Below are 18,496 nucleotides of genomic sequence, written 5' to 3' on the forward strand. Positions count from 1 at the left end.
AGTTCTCAAGTCAAACGTTTTTCTTTTTTGCACTATAAAGTTCATTCAAATGTATTGCCCTATTTCTCAAAATGCTACATTATGTGACTAGTAGAGCAATACTTGTATACATAAAGATGTATACAAGTATACGTAAAAGAGAAATTCCAAAGTGAAAAGGTGTTTATGTTTTTCAGCTGGATTTGACTTTGTGCTCGCAGATATCAGATAATATGGTTTATGTCTTATGTGTTATTGAAATTGCAGACCCAAACAGAAGCTGTGCATTATTGGAGAGCTTTGTGGCTTAATGTTTAATTTATTCCTCTTTCAGGTACAAGAGTGGCTATGTTTGAACTGTCAGATGCAGAGAGCGCTGGGGATGGATATGACCACACCACGTTCCAAGAGTCAGCAGCAGATTCACTCTCCTTCTCATCCAACCCAACCTGAGCCCAAACCTGAAGCTACCAATCAGCCCGCGCCTCAGCCTCAACCTCAGCCTCAGCCTCAGCCTCAGCCTCAGCCTCAGCCTCAACCTCAGCCTCAGCCTCAGCCTCAGCCTCAACCTCAACCTCAACCCACTCCTCAGAAACAGCCTATGGCTCAGCCACATCCAGCGCCTGGCCCTACCAAACAGCCTGCCGCAGGTGGTCCCGGTCATCAAAAACCCAAACTGCCTCCAGGGGCGGTCCCTCTCCCTGGAATGGCCAAGGCCCCATCCCAGCCAGATCTCTCTCGAGGCTCGCCTGCCCACCATCCCCAGCAACCCCGCCAGGATCAGACTCGCAGTGCTGGAAGCTCCCCATCACGACAGCCCCCTCCCCCAGAGCAGACATTTGGAAAGCTGTTTGGTTTCGGCGCTTCCCTTCTAAACCAGGCCAGCACGCTCATATCTGAGACCACTCAACCCCAGCAACAACAGCAGCCCCCAAAACCGGCTCCCAAACCTGGGGGGCCTCCTGGTCCAGGACCCGGAGCAGGGAAATCTCCGGGACCGCCTGCACAACAAGGGCCACAACCCCCACCACAGCAGCAACAACGGCCTGCTCCCCCTGAGTCTTCTAAACCCAGAGCCTCCTGTCCCCTCTGCAAGACTAACCTTAATATCGGCAACGCCACTGAGGAACCCAACTACAACACCTGCACACAGTGCCACTCCCAGGTGTGCAACATGTGTGGATTCAATCCCACTCCACACCTAGTTGAGGTAAGGCTCCGAGTCAATTTTTCTTTGCTTCTTGTTTTTCAACTACTCTACAGACAAAAGTTAGGCTTCGTTAAATTATTTATTGTTTTGTTTTTGTCGGTGAAGCCAGTTGTTGTTGGCTCACAGCAAAAAGTTGTAAATCCCAGCCGAAACTTTTCTGTCTTGTGTTTGCATTCTCTCCCTGTTCATGTTTACTCCAAATGCTGCTAAAGGGTCAGAAGGTTCTTTGTCATTATCCCGTTTCATACCTTTGCATTCACAGGCAAATCTCAACAATGCAATTTGTACTGAGGTCCTTATTTAGTTTAGTAATTCAAATCAGAAAGTGAGACTCACATTGTTCACAACTTTATTGCTCACAAAGGGATGTTTTCCAAGCTGTAATTTGGGATGATTATAGCTTAAAAACCTTAAGTTCAGTTTAAAACCAATGAAAAGGGAATTTTACGACAGAAAAGTTGGCCCACTCAATACTTGGTCAGGACTCCTTTTGAATGGATTATTACATCAATGTGGTGTAACACTTAAGTGATCAGCTGAGGTATGGAGAAGGTTGCTTTAGTAGTTTTCTTGAAGGATGACACTTTAACTACAAAACTGAATTATTTATCCAGTATCCCTGCAAACAGTTGCACTGCTTTCATCGATTTAACTTGGTGTAGTAACGATGTTTGAACAAGTGGTGCTTGTGATGCGTTTTAAGCACTGCTCTGAAGAGCTTTGATTGGTTGCTGGTCTTCCTACGCCTGCCAAGCTCCTCACAAAAACGATTCCCTACCTCATAAATGCTCCACAGGTTTTAGGTCAGGCCCGCTCAAACTATTCGCAGCAGTTGCTTCCCAAATCATTGCTTAGGGGGGAAAGTTGATGCAGGATCTCCAAAAACTTAAACTTTGTGCCTCTCCACTCTTCCTCTGTAATCTTAATTTTTAAGGAAATCTTTACAGGGCTATTATTATCTGTGCTGCCTGTTGTCCTTTTTCTACTAAACTTTTTTTTCTTCCTCTCATCTGTCCATTAAAATTCTTGGATACAGCACCCTATGAACTGCTAACTTCTTAAGCAATGCCCTTTTGTGACTTACCTTCATTGCAGAGGGAGTCAGTGACTCTACTGTACAATTGTCATGTCAGCAGTCTTCCTCATATTTGTGTGTATTGGTGTATTGCACTGTATTTGATTAGAACTGATCGTTTAAAAATATTGCAATGAATGTTTCCACAGAAGATTAACTGCAATTTGAGGTGTGAGCACCATATCAGTTATGCTGATTACTGTGGAATCACAACAGGTTTTCATGAAAAAAAGAATAAAAACCTTCTCCATCCTCTTTCAGTGTGTCTTAGTCAGCACCTGCTGGGTTGTGCGCTGTCAGAGTCTTTTATCTAGGTAACAGAGTGAAGTCCAAGCTCTGACTCACCTCATCAGTGATTTTGGCCTGGGGCAGCACAAAATATATGACCAGTCTGCAGGAAAAAGAGCCTTATTAAGGTCAATTAAATAGATTATCTATGTATTTATTAGACACGCAGGAGCTATATTCCTCTTGTAAGGACCTTCTCATTCTGTGTCATGGTGGGGGGTCTAGTTGGTACAAACAAGGTCCTGCAATACCTTCCAGAGCCAGGCAATAACAGATTTTAATTATGCAAATCAAGTTCTATTGAATGATAGCAGTAATAACAGGGTTGCTACAGAGCGCTGGCTTTTTATGGGAATGTCTTGTCTTTCCAGGCATCTGGTTGTCACAGGCACTAGCAGAGGCCATTCATAGATCGCTATGGAAACAGAGAGATAATTTGTCTGTCAGCCATTCCCTTTCATGCTTGGCTGCTGCGATGCAGAATGTCTCCAAAAACTTTTACACTACTGCTGTTCTGTATTCAAGACAGATGCATTTGTTGGGTGTGTTTCGTTTCTGCTCCTTGAGCTACGGTCGGCTACTTGCATCAATACAAGGTGCATTTTCTTTTGTTGTTATTTTCTCTTGCAAACTTCAGGTGGGTTGCTCAAGAGTGTGAAATAAAATTTTGAACATTTCTGAGACATTTATTTTTTACCTTCACTGGTTAGTGATATTTTGACTGTCAGTTTGACATACTGTATTCCTCCTCATCCATTCGTTCACTAAATGTTGTTATTTCTGTTTCTCTCCCTTTGTGTTTTCTTGGCAGTGTTTCATTAGTTTTAATGTGGGTGTGGTGACGTAGCTATAGCAGAAAAAGATGCACCCTATCTACTGCTGCGTCTGATACTTTCTCTGCTTTTTCTTTTGGGTTTAAAGAATATTTGTCGAATTCAGACTCAGGCTGGTATGAAAGTTTATTGATATGACAACCTCAAGCAAAAATACCACGGGTATTTGCTAGAGCAGGTCTGCAATACGTCGATCGCAGAAGGTTTTGAGTTGATCTCGGCAGGTGACAAACTGAACGCCGCCAGGACACTGAGACCAGCACGTCCTCCTCCGATTGGCTTATTAAAACGTTCGTAACTTTATTAAAGAACAACAAAAAAATCAGCAAAACGTGTTCAAATTAATGACCCAACAACAATAATAATCATTTTAATTTCAACAGGGTGTTGCGAAATTCTGTGCGTTTTGGTTCCATTACCAAAATAACTAGCAGAGCAGAAGTTTAAAATGAACTAATCAACCACCGCTGCGTTCATGAGAGGCTTATTAATAATCACAAAATATTAAGCCTGAAAACCTGATATGATAACGGACTGAATGTTATGTTTTTAACGTAATCTCTGGTCGGCTTGTGGAGCTCAGGATGTTGCCATGGCAACGGATGTGCTTAAATGACCAAGAAAGACGGAGAATAAAAGAATAAAATTTGCGAGTGGTTTTGAGTTGATCACCTATTAAGTTGTTTTACCTCTGTCTTGGCGCATCACAGCCGCTGTAGTTTCTGAACATTCAATAAATGACAAACTTCTTTGCGAGCATATGTCATTTACAACAAACATCAGCATTTAACAAACAAATGGCTTCTACTGCAATAATTCTGTGAAATTAAATTAATTGTCTAATATAAAAAAAAATAGTTTGGGCATCTCGCTTTTAGCTCAGAGTCTGAGAGGCTTTTCCTTTATCAAACTATTTTTTTGGTTTTTGCCTCTTATTTAGTAGAAATATTGATGTTGATGAGACTTTCTCACCTTTTTCAATCTTTATAGCTGCACTGTCGAAAATGAGGCTCTAACATTCACAAATGACAATGAAATAAAATGCAGTCCAACATCTGGTTTGAGGTGATTCCTCTGGAACCTTTTGGAGGAAAAACATCCCAAGTCAGGGTGAGGAGGCGCCACGTTAGGAAGAGAAGTGGAAGCTGCAGGATCTTCAGAACAGGTCATAATGCTGCCTACTGAGTATCCCTCTGTCTGGACACAGAATCAATAGAACCCGTTTAAAAGCTAAAATGAATTGTTATATGCCAGACATGGAAAACTGGGATGCACTCCATGCCATGATGTTCATAATTTAGGTTTCATGGCATCTCAAGGTGTCAACATTGCAGCCAGTGGGCTGAAGAAATGCAGCTTTATTTTGTAACAATTCAAGACCCCCACAGCTTTTATTGCTTCGCAAAAGAATTAATCAGCACAGAAACTCCAAAGCACAAAAAGAAGCAGTTTTTATATATCCATCAAAATCTCTCTCTCTCTCTCTCTCTCTCTCTCTCTCTCTCTCTCTGTCTCTCTCTCTCTCTTTCTCTCTCTCGATAGATAGATAGATAGATAGATAGATAGATAGATAGATAGATAGATAGATAGATAGATAGATAGATAGATAGATAGATAGATAGATAGATAGATAGATAGATAGATAGATAGATAGATAGATAGATAGATAGATAGATAGATAGATAGATAGATAGATAGATAGATAGATAGATAGATAGATAGATAGATAGATAGATAGATAGATAGATAGATAGATAGATAGATAGATAGATAGATAGATAGATAGATAGATAGATAGATAGATAGAACATCCACCACAACGGCTTTCCTCTGTTCTTTATCCACCACCACAATGTCCGGTTGGTTCGCTATTACCATCCTGTCTGTCTGGATCTGGAAGTCCCACAGGATCTTAGCTCGGTCGTTTTCCACCACCTTTGGGGGTGTTTCCCACATCGATCTCGGGGCTTCCAGTCCATATTCTGCACAGATGTTCCTGTACACTATGCCCACCACTTGGTTATGTCGTTCCATGTATGCTTTCCCTGCCAGCATCTTGCACCCTGCTGTTATGTGCTGGACTGTCTCAGGGGCCTCCTTGCACAACCTACACCTTGGGTCTTGTCTGGTGTGGTAGATCTGAGCCTCTATTGCTCTGGTGTTTAGGGCCTGTTCCTGTGCAGCTAGGATGAGTGCCTCTGTGTTGTCCTTGAGTCCAGCTTTTTCCAGCCATTGGTAGGATTTCCTGATATCAGCCACTTCAGTTATTTGTCGGTGGTACATCCCATGTAGGGGCTTGTCCTCCCATGACGGTACCTCCAGCACCTCGTCCTCTGTTCCCCATTGCCTGAGACATTCGCTGAGCACATCATCCTTTGAGGCTTTGTCCTTGATGTATTTATGCATCTTGGATGTTTCATTGTGGACAGTGGCTCTCACACTCACTAGTCCTCTGCCTCCTTTCTTACGGCTTGTATAAAGTCTCAGGGTGCTGGATTTGGGGTGGAACCCTCCACGCATGGTTAGTAGCTTCCGAGTCTTAACATCCATGGCCTTTATCTCTTCCTTTGGCCAGCTAATTATTCCGGCAGGGTATCTGATTACTGGTGAGGCATAGCTGTTTATTGCACAGATCTTGTTCTTGCCATTGAGCTGGCTTCTCAGGACTTGCCTTATTCGTTGGAGGTATTTGGCTGTGGCTCCTTTCCTTGTGACCTCATCGAGGTTGCCATTTGCTTGTGGTATTCCCAGGTACTTGTAACTGTCCTCAATGTCTGCTATTGTTCCTGCTGGGACTGAGACCCCTTCTGTGTGGACGACCTTCCCTCTCTTTGTGACCATCCGACCACACTTGTCTAGTCTGAATGACATCCCAATGTCAGTGCTGTAGATCCTGGTGGTGTGGATCAGTGAGTCGATGTCTCGTTCGCTGTTAGCGTACTGCTTGATGTCATCCATGTAGAGGAGGTGACTGAATGTGGCCCCATTCTTGAGTCGGTATCCATAGCCAGTCTTGTTGATGATTTGGCTGAGGGGGTTCAGGCATATGCAGAACAGCAGTGGGGACAGAGCATCTCCTTGGTATATGCCACATTTGATGGACACTTGTGCAAGTGGTTTGCAGTTGGCTTCAAGGGTGGTTTTCCACAGCCCCATCGAGTTTGCAATGAAGGTTCTTAGAGTCCTATTGATGTTGTACATCTCTAAGCATTCAATGATCCATGTGTGTGGCACTGAGTCATAGGCTTTCTTGTAATCAATCCAAGCGGTGCACAGGTTGGTGTGTCGGGTTTTGCAGTCTCGGGCGACTGTGTGGTCTACAAGGAGTTGGTGTTTGGCTCCTCTGCTATTTATGCCGAGTCCCTTCTGTGCCGTGCTCATATATTTATCCATGTGCCTGCTTATCTTAGCCGCTATGATGCCTGACATGAGCTTCCATGTTGTAGAGAGGCAGGTTATTGGCCGATAGTTGGATGGGACTGAACCCTTTGAGGGATCCTTCTGTATCAGGATTGTGCGCCCTTCAGTTAACCATTCAGGGTGAGTCCCATTTATAGCAGCTGGTTCATTTGAGCTGCCAGTCGCTTATGGAGGGCGGTGAGTTTCTTTAGCCAGTAGGCATGGATCATGTCAGGTCCTGGTGCTGTCCAGTTTTTCATACCCGAGACTCTTTCTTGGACATCTGCCACAGTGATGGTTACCGGGGCTTGTTCAGGGAGGTTGCTGTAGTCCTCTCGTACAGAGGTTAGCCACTGTGCATTGCTGTTGTGGGACGCCTCCCTTTCCCATATGCCTTTCCAGTATTGCTCAGTCTCCAGCCTTGGTGGGTCAGCTCTGTTGTTATTACCCTTCCATTGAGAGTACACTTTAGCTGGTTGGGTGGCGAAGAGCCGGTTGATTCTCCCGGCTTCATTCTCTCTTGTGTATCTCTTTAGGCTTGGAGCCTTTGTTTGGCAGTTTCGAGTGCTTCAGGTATGGGCATCTGGCTGTACTTCTTGGGTACTGATCTTTTCATTGCACCCCTTTGGAGCTCTGACAGTTGGCTCACTTCCCTCCTAGTTATCTTGATCTTAGCCTCTAACCGTCTTTTCCATGGTGGGTATTGGGTCTTCTCATGGTTGCTCATATAGCCAAGCATCTCAAGGATCACTGATGCCGAGTTGTATATTAGCTCATTGGTTTCTGTTATGGTTGTAGTAGGGATCGTTCTCAATGCTGCATTCACATATTCAATTAGACTTTCTGATGGTACTTCACTCAGCCGTTGTAGTTGGCGTTGGGGTAGTCTGGTGTTCATTACAGCCATGATTCTCTCTCTCAGGTCACTTGCTGCCTCATTCAGCTTTGACGATACGTTCATTACTGGTGCTACATACCCAGTCTCTGGGAGGGTAGTTGTAGTTAACTCCCCTCTGGCCTGGTATCCTGGCTCCTCCCCCTTGTTGTAACATTTGTGTCGTACCTCCTCAATCTCAAGTTGTGACAGCAGTTGCCGTTTGCGGATGTTGAAACACTGAGCTACTAGTTGTTTGGCAGTTAGTGTTGACTGGGGATGTCGAGCTAACCATTCCTCTCGCAGTCTTTGCATATAACCCCTCTGATTAGGGTTGCTCAATGGGTAAGTCACCAGTCTTCCACCCGGGAGACCCGGGTTCGAGGCCAGGCTGGGGGCTGGGGCAAAAAGTTACAACAGTGACATTGAGCTGTCGGTGTGGGTCCTTAGGCAAGACCCTTGGAGCTATATAGCCTACCTCATACCATGAGAGACACAAATAAGCACGACATGCCGGCTCAGACGTCGCCCGATCAAACAAGGTCTGTGTCAGGTGCTGGGGAACCAGAGCACCCTGATGAAAAGTGGGCTACTGGAACAAGACGGAAATGGGCGAGAGGTGAAAACATGGATATATATATAGATTTTTTTTAAAATTCTTATTATGTCGGTTTTGGTCCTCTATATGTGTCTAGTTCCATCCGTCCGAATGAACGAACGAACGAACGTACAAAGATGAGAGAGAGACATCGTCTCCCGCTGCTCCTCCGCCTCCCTGTGCTCTGTCCTGCCTCCGCTTCCCTGTGCTAACCCCAGTGCTAACCCCAGTGCTCCCCCCAGCAGGAAACTGGGCCTTTTGGGCTCAGTCTCCTGCTGGGGAACTTTGCCCCCTGCATCAGTGCCGCCCGCCGGACCCACCTCCAGGGTCCACCTCTGCCTACTGGAACATTTCAGTGGAGATTTCAGACTGTGGCAGGAAGCCGGAGTGCCCGGAGAGAAACCTGCAAACAGGAGACCTGTCAAATCTTTTTATCTTTTGTCCTCTGGTGTCTGATCATTTCTTCTCGTAGATGTAAATGAAACCGTTGTTGGACATGTCTTCACTGCAGTCGCTGTCTACAGTGAAGACATGCTCGTTGTCTGTCTTCACTGTTCGTTCTCCTTTCATTACATAACAATAGAAGTCTGTCAGCTTTGGATCCCCACAGATGACAGAGGACAGGTGGTACGTCTCCGTCCCACATTCTGCAGGACATCGATGGTCTGAGTGGCTTTTTTTGCTTCCTGGTCAACCTATGCAGAAAAAACACCAGGACCTTGTTATCGGTCAGGCAGTGTTTTTTCTGCCAGGGTGACCCGCAGCCTGAACAACGGTTTGCACGCCAAATCCAACCAGTATTCAAGCAGTATAGATATACTGGTTGAAAATAATACTGGTGGAAGGGCAATCAGGGCGCCGTTGTTCAGGAGCCTGAGGGAAGTGGCTCCACAGTTAGAGCAAGAGTCGTTGTACAACTCTCTATCTGTGTCGCCGCCAAACGAATCCAGCCAGACCAGCACAGACTCCAGCAAACTTTTGATGTCGTAGTCCTTTCCCAGCCTGATGGCAGCTTCTTCTCCCTCAGCTCCATCAGAAACTGGACTAAAATGCTTGCCGGACTGACAGACAGCTGAGAGGATGAGACTCCCACAGCAGGGGATGGACGATGCCTCCAGAAAAGCCCTTTCCTTAGCGAGACACCGCTTGGTGACGCTCAGGTTTAGGATGCTCTGGAAAGCAGCGTTCACCCAGCTGTTCTGGAGCTCATTGGAGAACTTGAAGAAGTTCTCCTCCGCTTGTCCTGGTCCTGCAGATGTCCTCCCTACATCTGGCAGATCCGAGCCAACGCTATCTACTGAATAAACATTAGGGGAACAGGAAACCTCGACAGCAACAGAGATATTTACATTTAGAGGTGGTTTTCTGGACAAATCAGCAACTCTGTTGTCTTCTGAAATACAAAGTTCCTCGTCCGGGGAACTTTGTATTTCAAAGGCACCTGTGAATGTGCCCTCCAGAGGACTCTTCTGTAAGGAAACCGATGGGATCAGCGAAACCAAAGCTTTGGCTGTCACTTCAGCTACAGCTTTGGCTGCGAGATCAGCCGCAGACCAATCTTCCCCAGCCGGGTTAGATTTTTCTGCGACTGTATTCTCACCCTCACGGTGTACCATCGTCTCCGAACAAACCTCCCCAGCCGGGTCGGTTTGTCCAGAGACAGTACCATCATCCTCTGTACTGTCTCGTTCAGAGGACGAGATGGAGTCCAAGGTCCCAACATCCAACGCCTTTTCAGAACAAACCTCCCCAGCCGGGTCGGTTTGTTTTTTGGCACTGGATGGAAATCCTTTCCAAAACAGATCGTCCTCTTCATCTTGATCGTTTTCTTCTTTGCAATCCTTCCCTGGAAAGAAACGATCGCACACTTTCTTCATCCCAGTCGTCACGGCATATCCGATGCCCCAACCAACAGGGAATATCAGGGGAACAAGCGCCGTCGCAAAACTGAACATTGTTGCTCTACACAAATCTGAAACTCCAAGAAATGTCTGGATCCTGACTGATGCTTAGAGATTCCAGCAATCAAGCATCAGAACTTCTTTGATCTACTGTGATGTACATAATGTCATCAATGACCTCATCAGTGAGCTCACTGGACTTCTGGCGCAACGTCTTGCTTCTGATCGTTGTTATGGAAATGATCAGCTCAGCTCTGCATGACTCAAGCTGACATAAATACTTAAATATTTTTTATTTATTTAACATGAAGAGATTAATAGATGTATATATGATTTAATTTTTGCTTTTGTGGTTTTCCATACCTGCTGTGGTATAAATGTTCTGAAGCCTTTTATCCACTATTATCTTTAATTATTATTAATTCATTAGGATTATTCATGTATTAATCATTGCATAGTGCTAGGAACAGTCTGTGAATTATTATATTTCCATCCATCCATCCATCCATTTTCTTTCACCCTTGTCCCTCAGTGGGGTCGGGAGGGTTGCTGGTGCCCATCTCCAGCTAACGTTCCGGGCGAGAGGCGGGGTACACCCTGGACAGGTCGCCAGTCTGTCGCAGGGCAATTATTATATTTATTTTTATTAATTTTTGCAGACAATTTAATGCTGTGACTATTTTACCAAACATAAGAAACAAAAGCAGAAGAGCAATCTAGGCATGCACTTACATAATTTTATTGAGGTCCAGAACCTAGAAGTTCTTGGCTTGCTTCATTCAGGAGCCTTGGGGATAAAAAGGCTTCATGATTGTATTTCAAAGGCAGATTTCAAGAACAACTCGGGCAAAAGTTTGGGTCAGGTGCTATTCCGGGATGTAGACATGTGTAGGAATCAGTAACACAGAGTGGCATGCCTTAGTGCAGTGGTTCTTAACCTTTTTTGAGGTACCGAACCCCCCAGTTTCATATGTGCATTCACCGAACCCTTCTTACTCCTCCCCCCCGACACACAAAATACTTTACGGTATTCTGATTTAGTAATGTAATTATAGAATTTGATAAAAACGGTGAGTTTTGCTGAAAGACACAAACTCAAATCCATGCAAATCCATTCTCAACTCCTTCAATCAGGGCTCCTCCGCAGTTCTGATTGGCTAAGCAATGTAAAGTGATCCTTAGCAGCAAGTGGTGGCAAAGCGGGGTGCGTCATCACGACTTTACACAAGTGTGTCTTTATTTCCGCGGCAGAGGCTCCGCCGAACCCCTGAGACTGACTCACAGAACCCCTGCGGTTCGATCGAACCCAGGTTAAGAACCACTGCCTTACTAGGTGTATGTATGTGTGCAAGTAAAATGCTCGCCACCTTTCTATCTAGCTGTAGCAGTCTTTTTGTTTAAGAGCTACTTAAAGAGTGATGTTTCTCTCAGATAAACACACCCAAGCTGTGTTTATCTGTTTTAACTGCTAAAAAATATTCAGTTCAGCTCCATTCAATTCAGTTCACTTCAGTTTATTTGTATAAAGCCAATTTGCCACATTTGTCTCTGAAGGTGATACTCAATGTTGCTTCAGTTAAGGTGTTAGGGGGAAAAAAAAAAAAGGTAGCGCTTCATGCTTGTTTCAGCAAGAGATGAAAAATATCAGTGACAGAATACCACCGTCAACACTGATGCCGGTGATGCGAGTTGTCAATATTTTTGTCTTCAGCTCCTGTAATATCAATCATGCCATCAATGTTTGCACCTTGTTTCTCATCTGCTTCACTGGGCGCTGGATCGATGTTGATTTCACTTCTGTGCAAGTCATTGTACAAGCAGAGGTTTGCCTTCTGCACTTTAACACCATCTGCCTCTTCCCTTTTATTCAGTGCACTAAAAGGCAACAAAAAGTAGCTGTGAAGATCTAAAAAATATGGTTATAAATTATGCTTCTCACTAAACTAAATTAGCATCTAAAAGTGGATTGATTTTGGTAGTCCAGCCTAAAAATATGCTGATACAAAGTAATTGCCAGTCAACAAATTTCAGCTTTTTATTTTGCAATACAACATTTCAGTACATCAAACAAAATTTAAAACCTGAGCAAATACAAAAATGCAATTTCTAAAGGAAAAAAAAACAAAGATCCAAACAACCATTAAAAATCCTTATTTCACTGTTATCCTTAATATCCTTAAATTCACTGTTCTCCGTTTTCTTTATTTGTCAGCAATGGCTTTGTAATGGCATTGTAAACCCTTCTAGAGTTATAGACGTCACTAACTTTGTTTCTCATCTGATCTTAAATTCCTTTAGATTCGGACATGATGTGTTGCTTTTTGGGATCTTTTAGAAATATTTAGTTTGAATAATTTATTGATTATGCAGGTCTAAAAGGAATCAGGCCTGGGTGTGGTGAAACTTACCTCCGCTCTCCAAAAAGTTATGCTATCACAATTAATTCATGATTAATCAATTGAGGAGAGGCTATAGTAATTCACACAGGGTCAAGCTGTTTAGGTAGCTTTTCCCCCCAATTTTACTACTTTCTGTATTTTTCCACAGTATATCTGTCTGATGTATATCTCAAATATATCTGTGAGTGAGTGAATAGTTTTTCACAGCACTCTTAGTTAGACACCAAGTGCAGAATGAATAATTTGTTACGAAAAGGTGCTTAAATTAATGACAGCACTAACGTAGACATTTGTTTGGTTTATTGTTGCACTAAAATTGTGGCATCATATAATGATGACATTTATCCATTTTTATGTTATTCTTCTGGCAAGCTGTTGATGTGGGAAGTGTGTTGGTGAGTTAGTTTTGCATTTAGTAGCAGATGTGGGCAAGAAACAGTTTATTTTATTTTGTCGACTTCTCGACGCTGAAACAAATATAAATCATTACCAGTCAAAATTATTTATTTTTAAAAACGTATTTATTCAATACAAATTTCTAATATCTAGTTAAAATCACAACTGATTTTAATACTACTGAATGTTTTTTCTTTCCTTTCACGAAAATGAATTTAAAGCAAAAGAAAAGGTTCCCTTTGAGAGCTGACAGCTAAGAAAATGGTTTTGTTAGAAAATGCCAGTGCTAACTGAGAGAAAACAGCAAGAGCGTGGGCTGAATTAAAAGGCCCATAACTTTGTTTTTGTGTGTGTGAAAACAAATCAGTGTATAATAACTTCTAAAAACATTGATTTAATGAGCATTTATGCTCTTTTTCAGCGTCTAGCCCGCCCACATAATTTGAAAATTGATTAGCACATCATTTTTTGTGATGTTTTGTTGCATTTGAGGATCAGATTATACTGGAAATATGTATAAAACTTTGTTTTCTGTCATGTTACTGGTGACACAATGCATAATTCATTTGTAAGAGAATCAGGCTGAGCCGCATAAAAACGTAGTCAGCTCCTTTTTGATCTCGGATGAGATGACGAGCGGCGGCGTCTGTGTGAGAACGAGTGGAAGAAACGGAGAAGGTGGGGGCATGAAGGGATGAGGTGAAAGATTGTGGAGAAAGTGAGAATCAGAGCTAATGAGTGAAAGTAAACCAAATGTTTGTCACATTGCAGAATATTTCTCATCAATTAGAGCTGCAACTCATGTGTGGCTCCGAGTAAATAAGATGTCCTTGTTTTGGGACTTTTACTCCCTTGTTATGCTTCTCAAGTAGATTAAAACCCAAAGAGTTTCACTGCTTTTTCCCTTGGATTTGGTTGTAGATACGACATACGGTATTTTTACTGACGTGTCTGCTGCTCAGTCTGATTTCCAGCACTCTAAAGTCAAACCTCATTCCTAAATTTCTTCATTATTCTGTCATTTACCTTTATACTGCAACCTAAGTACAGAGTTAAAGGGTTGGTGCTCTACATTAGCTTTTCCTCAACTGTACATACAGGTAGACGAAGGAATGTTGCAATTCATCATCCCTCAGAGCCCAGCATTGGCAAACTGTATAGCAGTATTTCTTTCCTTGTCAGTTTTCCTATGTGGCTAAATTTTTCGTCCCTATGGTTCGGCAGGCGCTGTGCTTTGACTCTGCGTGTCTATTATTATGATATAGAAGCCTGCCCTCTGTTTATAATGAGGTGGAAGCTCTGAGTGGGTCATAAATAAGGCAGTGAGCTTTTCACAGAACTCAAGAAAAGGTGTAGAGAAACAGAAAACATAGCTCATCAATATTTCAGACGGTCATTGTAAATAGTTCATGGGGTGTGGAACAGTAAGAGAACTGTTTGATTCCACATGTCAGACATGGCCAGTATGTGTCGATGTCTGAGTGAGCTGTATACGTCCATGCACAATGTCTCTGAAGAGAAATGCACATGTGTACTTGCATGACTCCGTGGAAAGCTGTTAATTTAACTGTTGTATAAGATTTATGGGAACATTAAACACCCTGCATACATAATTATTGTTTTTCTACTTGGATCTGTGCAGATCCAGGGGTGTCCAAAGTCAGTCTTCACATCGGGTTGGTATCATGCATGTTTTAGTTCTCTCCCTGGCTCAACACACCTGGAACAAATGATGGCTTGTTAGCAGGCCTCTGCACAACATTGACATGCTGAGGAGATGTAACTAACAACAGGGAGAAAACTGAAACATGCAGGATGTTTTGAGGAATGACTTTGGATACCTCTCTGGCTTGGAGACCTTAAGATTTATCAGGCTAATTTAAGTTATAACATAGAGTTGTAAATCCCCTTGATATTTGTCACATTTTGTCACAATGCAATCATAAAATTTCTCTAAGAATTAAATATTTAAACATAGGCATTTTTAAAAACTGATTTATTGAGTTTGAATGCACTGGGGTTTATTTAGGGTCATCCGATGAAGAAATAGACACACTGGTTAAAACTGTAAAAAATATTTAGATCTGGAAAAAAAAGAGACCTATGCACTGAACCCCATTGAAAACCTTTTGGTTTTTTCACCAAATAATGATTTCTGAACTCTTTCTAAGTTAAAACATCAGCATTGTTGTTTCTAAATAAATATAAACTTGTTTCCTTTGCATTATTTGAGGACTGAAAGCGCTGCATCTTTACTGTTATTTTGACCATTTCTCATTCTCTGTAAATAAATACTAAATTTTTGCTTGGAATTTCAAATACATCTTGTCAGTGGTTCATAGAATAAAAGAACAAGGTTCATGTTACTCAAGCAAATACCTATAAAAAGTAAAATCTGAGACACTGATCATATTAAGTGGTTTCTTAATTTTTTCCAAAGCTGTATTTTTCTACTTTGCAGTTGTGTGCAGGCTGTTTCTCAGTGATTTATGAGTTCAGTTCATTTATCTTCTACTTTGTGTCACTCTGTCATATAAAATCCCAATAAAACACATCGAAGTATGGAGTTGTATGGTGAGAAAATGAGAAAAGATTCATTGGGTTATGAACAGATGCACTTTATGCTGAGCGTCTATTCAGCAAACTCACTGAAAATAATCTGAGTTCAACTCACTAACCAGTCAGTGACTCATTCTTTCACTTTCCTACTGTAAGATCCAGCCATTGGTACCCAAAGGAAAATACAGTGGCACATAAAAGCGGCCCCATTGTGTTATATGCACATCTTTGGCAGAGCAGCAGCAATTACTATGCTTAGAAATGTATATATAACTTCAGTCACACTGTCTGCAGTAATTTAGTGCTATTTCGACCCATTTTTATATGTGCTGTGCGAGACGTTTTGCTTTTTTCCCAAGTTGTCAAAAAAATTCCACTTAAAGCGTTCAACCGTGAAAACATTTCTTTGTGCAAAGTAGCGTGGTGCTCATTTATCTGTCACTGAGAGAGGTGTATCCTATCTAGGTGTCACATATTCAGGATTTCTCATTTTTAATTTGTATTCTTCCACCAGGACTGAGTGCCCTTGTAGATAAAGCAAGTATTTATAGAACATATGCAGAATGTGCGCAGATCTCTCAGATGGAGACTCAGTTTGGATGAACATGTCACTCTTATTCTCAAATGTCCTGAAAATGCTTTCTGAAGGTTGGCACCAGCCTGTGTCTCCCTCAGGAGTCTTATACAAAGCCAGATGGCTGGTGGCATCAGGCATCCGAGACTGCCGTGTTCATGCTGGTTGCTCCCAAAGTGACGATAGTGCCCCGTCACATGATTCAATCCCGCATCCGCTCCCAATCAGCTGGGTACTTCCTTCAATTACTTTAATATATCTTCAAGAAGTCTGCTTATCATGCTGGAACAAAACACATTCAACTTAATGAATAAGTATCCAATAGTAGATTCATTTTTGCTCTCAGGAGGGTCTGGGAACATGAACATTATTATAGTTATTTGCACAACAAGTAATTTGTACAGATATTATCTTTTGTTCTTAGTTTAAAACGTATTCATAGAGTGTCATTATAGCTCAAAACAAAACCAAAGATGGTAAAATTGTTTCAATATATGCCAGTCCTGCCCACAGCATAATAACGCAGACAGGCTTTCTGGTCATCTCTGTTTCGAGTTTGTTGAAAACGACTGAAAGCTGGTTTAAGATAATGCAAGTCTTTACGGTTTAAGCCATCAGAGTACAACTTAGCACTTTTGGGAATATGTTGTTATTAATTTATGTGCTAATTATGACCAATTTTGATTTGTGTTGATTTAGGCTTTGCATGTAAGAAGGCAGAGTGCCCAAACGGGACACAAGGAAAGCATTTCTTTGTGTCAAAGACAGAGACCGGAGTCACAGACTTGAGGCACTTTAATTGGAAAGCCAAAGACTTCACACTTGACTTGTTGAGACTTGACTTGGACATCTGGGACTCACATTCCATTAAATATTTTTTATCTCATGTAATCATGGTTGGAAGCAAGCCATCATGTCAGACTAATGCCACAGCTCTGACAGGTGATGTCCATATATTTCATTTATTAGTCAGGGACCTTCATGAACCGTGGGCTATTACTAATTCATAACAATTCATGTTAGTGATAGCTTTCTGATAATGACCATTTGGATGTTAAGCTGAACTATGTATTAAATGATATGGATAATTTTAGAATCCATTTCAAAACCGTAAATTATCTCTGACATCATATCCTGTCACTGTTAAGGTAGCTTTAAATACTCCTCAAAAGCCTGAGCGGCACTTAAAGCTATCTTAAACACTTGACTTGACTTGGCTCTCCCCCTTGTCTATTTGAGATTTACTTTACTTGCTTGTTCCCCATAAAGTCTTGGACTTGGACTTGGCAAGTCGAATCTGAACTGGAAGTTTAAAGTTTTGGCTTGAATTGGTCTTGCATCTCAAAGACTTGAAACCCGGACTTAACAAAAGACTTGTGAACATCTATGTATTTGTGAAAGTTTATTGTTACTCAAACCATAAAAAGAGATAAGAAAATAAAACCAGCTAAAACTTATTCTTTTCAATCTACTCATGTGTCTTGATGTATTTTTTTTGTTTGTGAGGCACTTTGTGATTTTTATCCTTAAAGTGCTATATAAATAAAGTTTTACTTGTTAACTAAATAAATCTTGTAAATGTAGACATCCACTTGGCAGTCTAGTCAAGTGAAATTAGATTTTTTTATACCTTTTTTAGAAATAAGAGACTGGTTATGAGTACATTAGAGGTTAAAATCTGATATTTAGTTGCAACTGTTAAGTCTTACTGTCAGATCAAGAAGCTAGGGAACATATAGGATAATGTCAAGGGACAGTCCACATGAGGACATTGCACTTGTGTGTGTAGAGGGGATGGGGGAGGGGTGGTCTTGACGAAAAAGCTAATAGTTGAGTGTTACTAATCCATGTTCAGTGCGCGTAGTGATCCCCTTGAGTACAGGGCTTAACCCCACTACATCATCGTGAGGACTCACCCACACAAATAAATGTCTTCTGAGAATAGTAAGCCATGTCAGATAATTAAACTGAGACAATGGCATTTTGGCTTCAGCTGATAACCACATCAGCTTGGGAGAGACTGAAACATGGAAGTATCATGAATGCTTTCATTTCTGATAAGCGTTTGAATTTTATTCAGTGCAGTTAATAACATTTAGTGTGTTATTGTGCTGCCGTGTGACAGGAAGACGATGTACAGCAATGACTGCTTCCTGTTGAGATTATGTGGCACCCAGCACAGATGGCATGCTGGTTTGGAGGCTTAAATGCCACTCACTCTCCTCTGTGGGACCTTCGTTTTGGCATTGAGCTCTTGGCTCAGACTAAGTTGCATGCTCTTGATCTTAACTTCTCTTTTCAGATGAAACACAAAGCATCTTCTCCTTTGCATTTAAGTTTTTCAGATATTTTGTTTCCTTTTCAAGTTATAATTCTGTATTTTCCAGACAATAAGTCGCTCCGGAGAATAA

The 18,496-nt window shown here is 42.0% G+C and overlaps 1 protein-coding gene across 3 annotated transcripts in view; it reads left to right on the forward strand.

Moving 5' to 3' along the window:
- Window positions 1-18,496, forward strand: part of bsnb (bassoon (presynaptic cytomatrix protein) b) — a 105,652-nt gene that overhangs the window by 37,139 nt on the left and 50,017 nt on the right. For all 3 annotated transcript variants that reach the window (XM_008409670.3, XM_008409669.3, XM_008409671.3), the window contains exon 3: window positions 314-1,189. In XM_008409670.3, coding sequence (XP_008407892.2) covers window positions 314-1,189 — 876 coding nt within the window. The remainder of the gene's footprint in view (window positions 1-313; window positions 1,190-18,496) is intronic.

This window comes from Poecilia reticulata, chromosome 5, assembly GCF_904066995.2.
Source record: "Poecilia reticulata chromosome 5, P_reticulata-male-v2, whole genome shotgun sequence".
In the NCBI taxonomy this organism is placed as follows: Eukaryota; Metazoa; Chordata; class Actinopteri; order Cyprinodontiformes; family Poeciliidae; genus Poecilia; species Poecilia reticulata.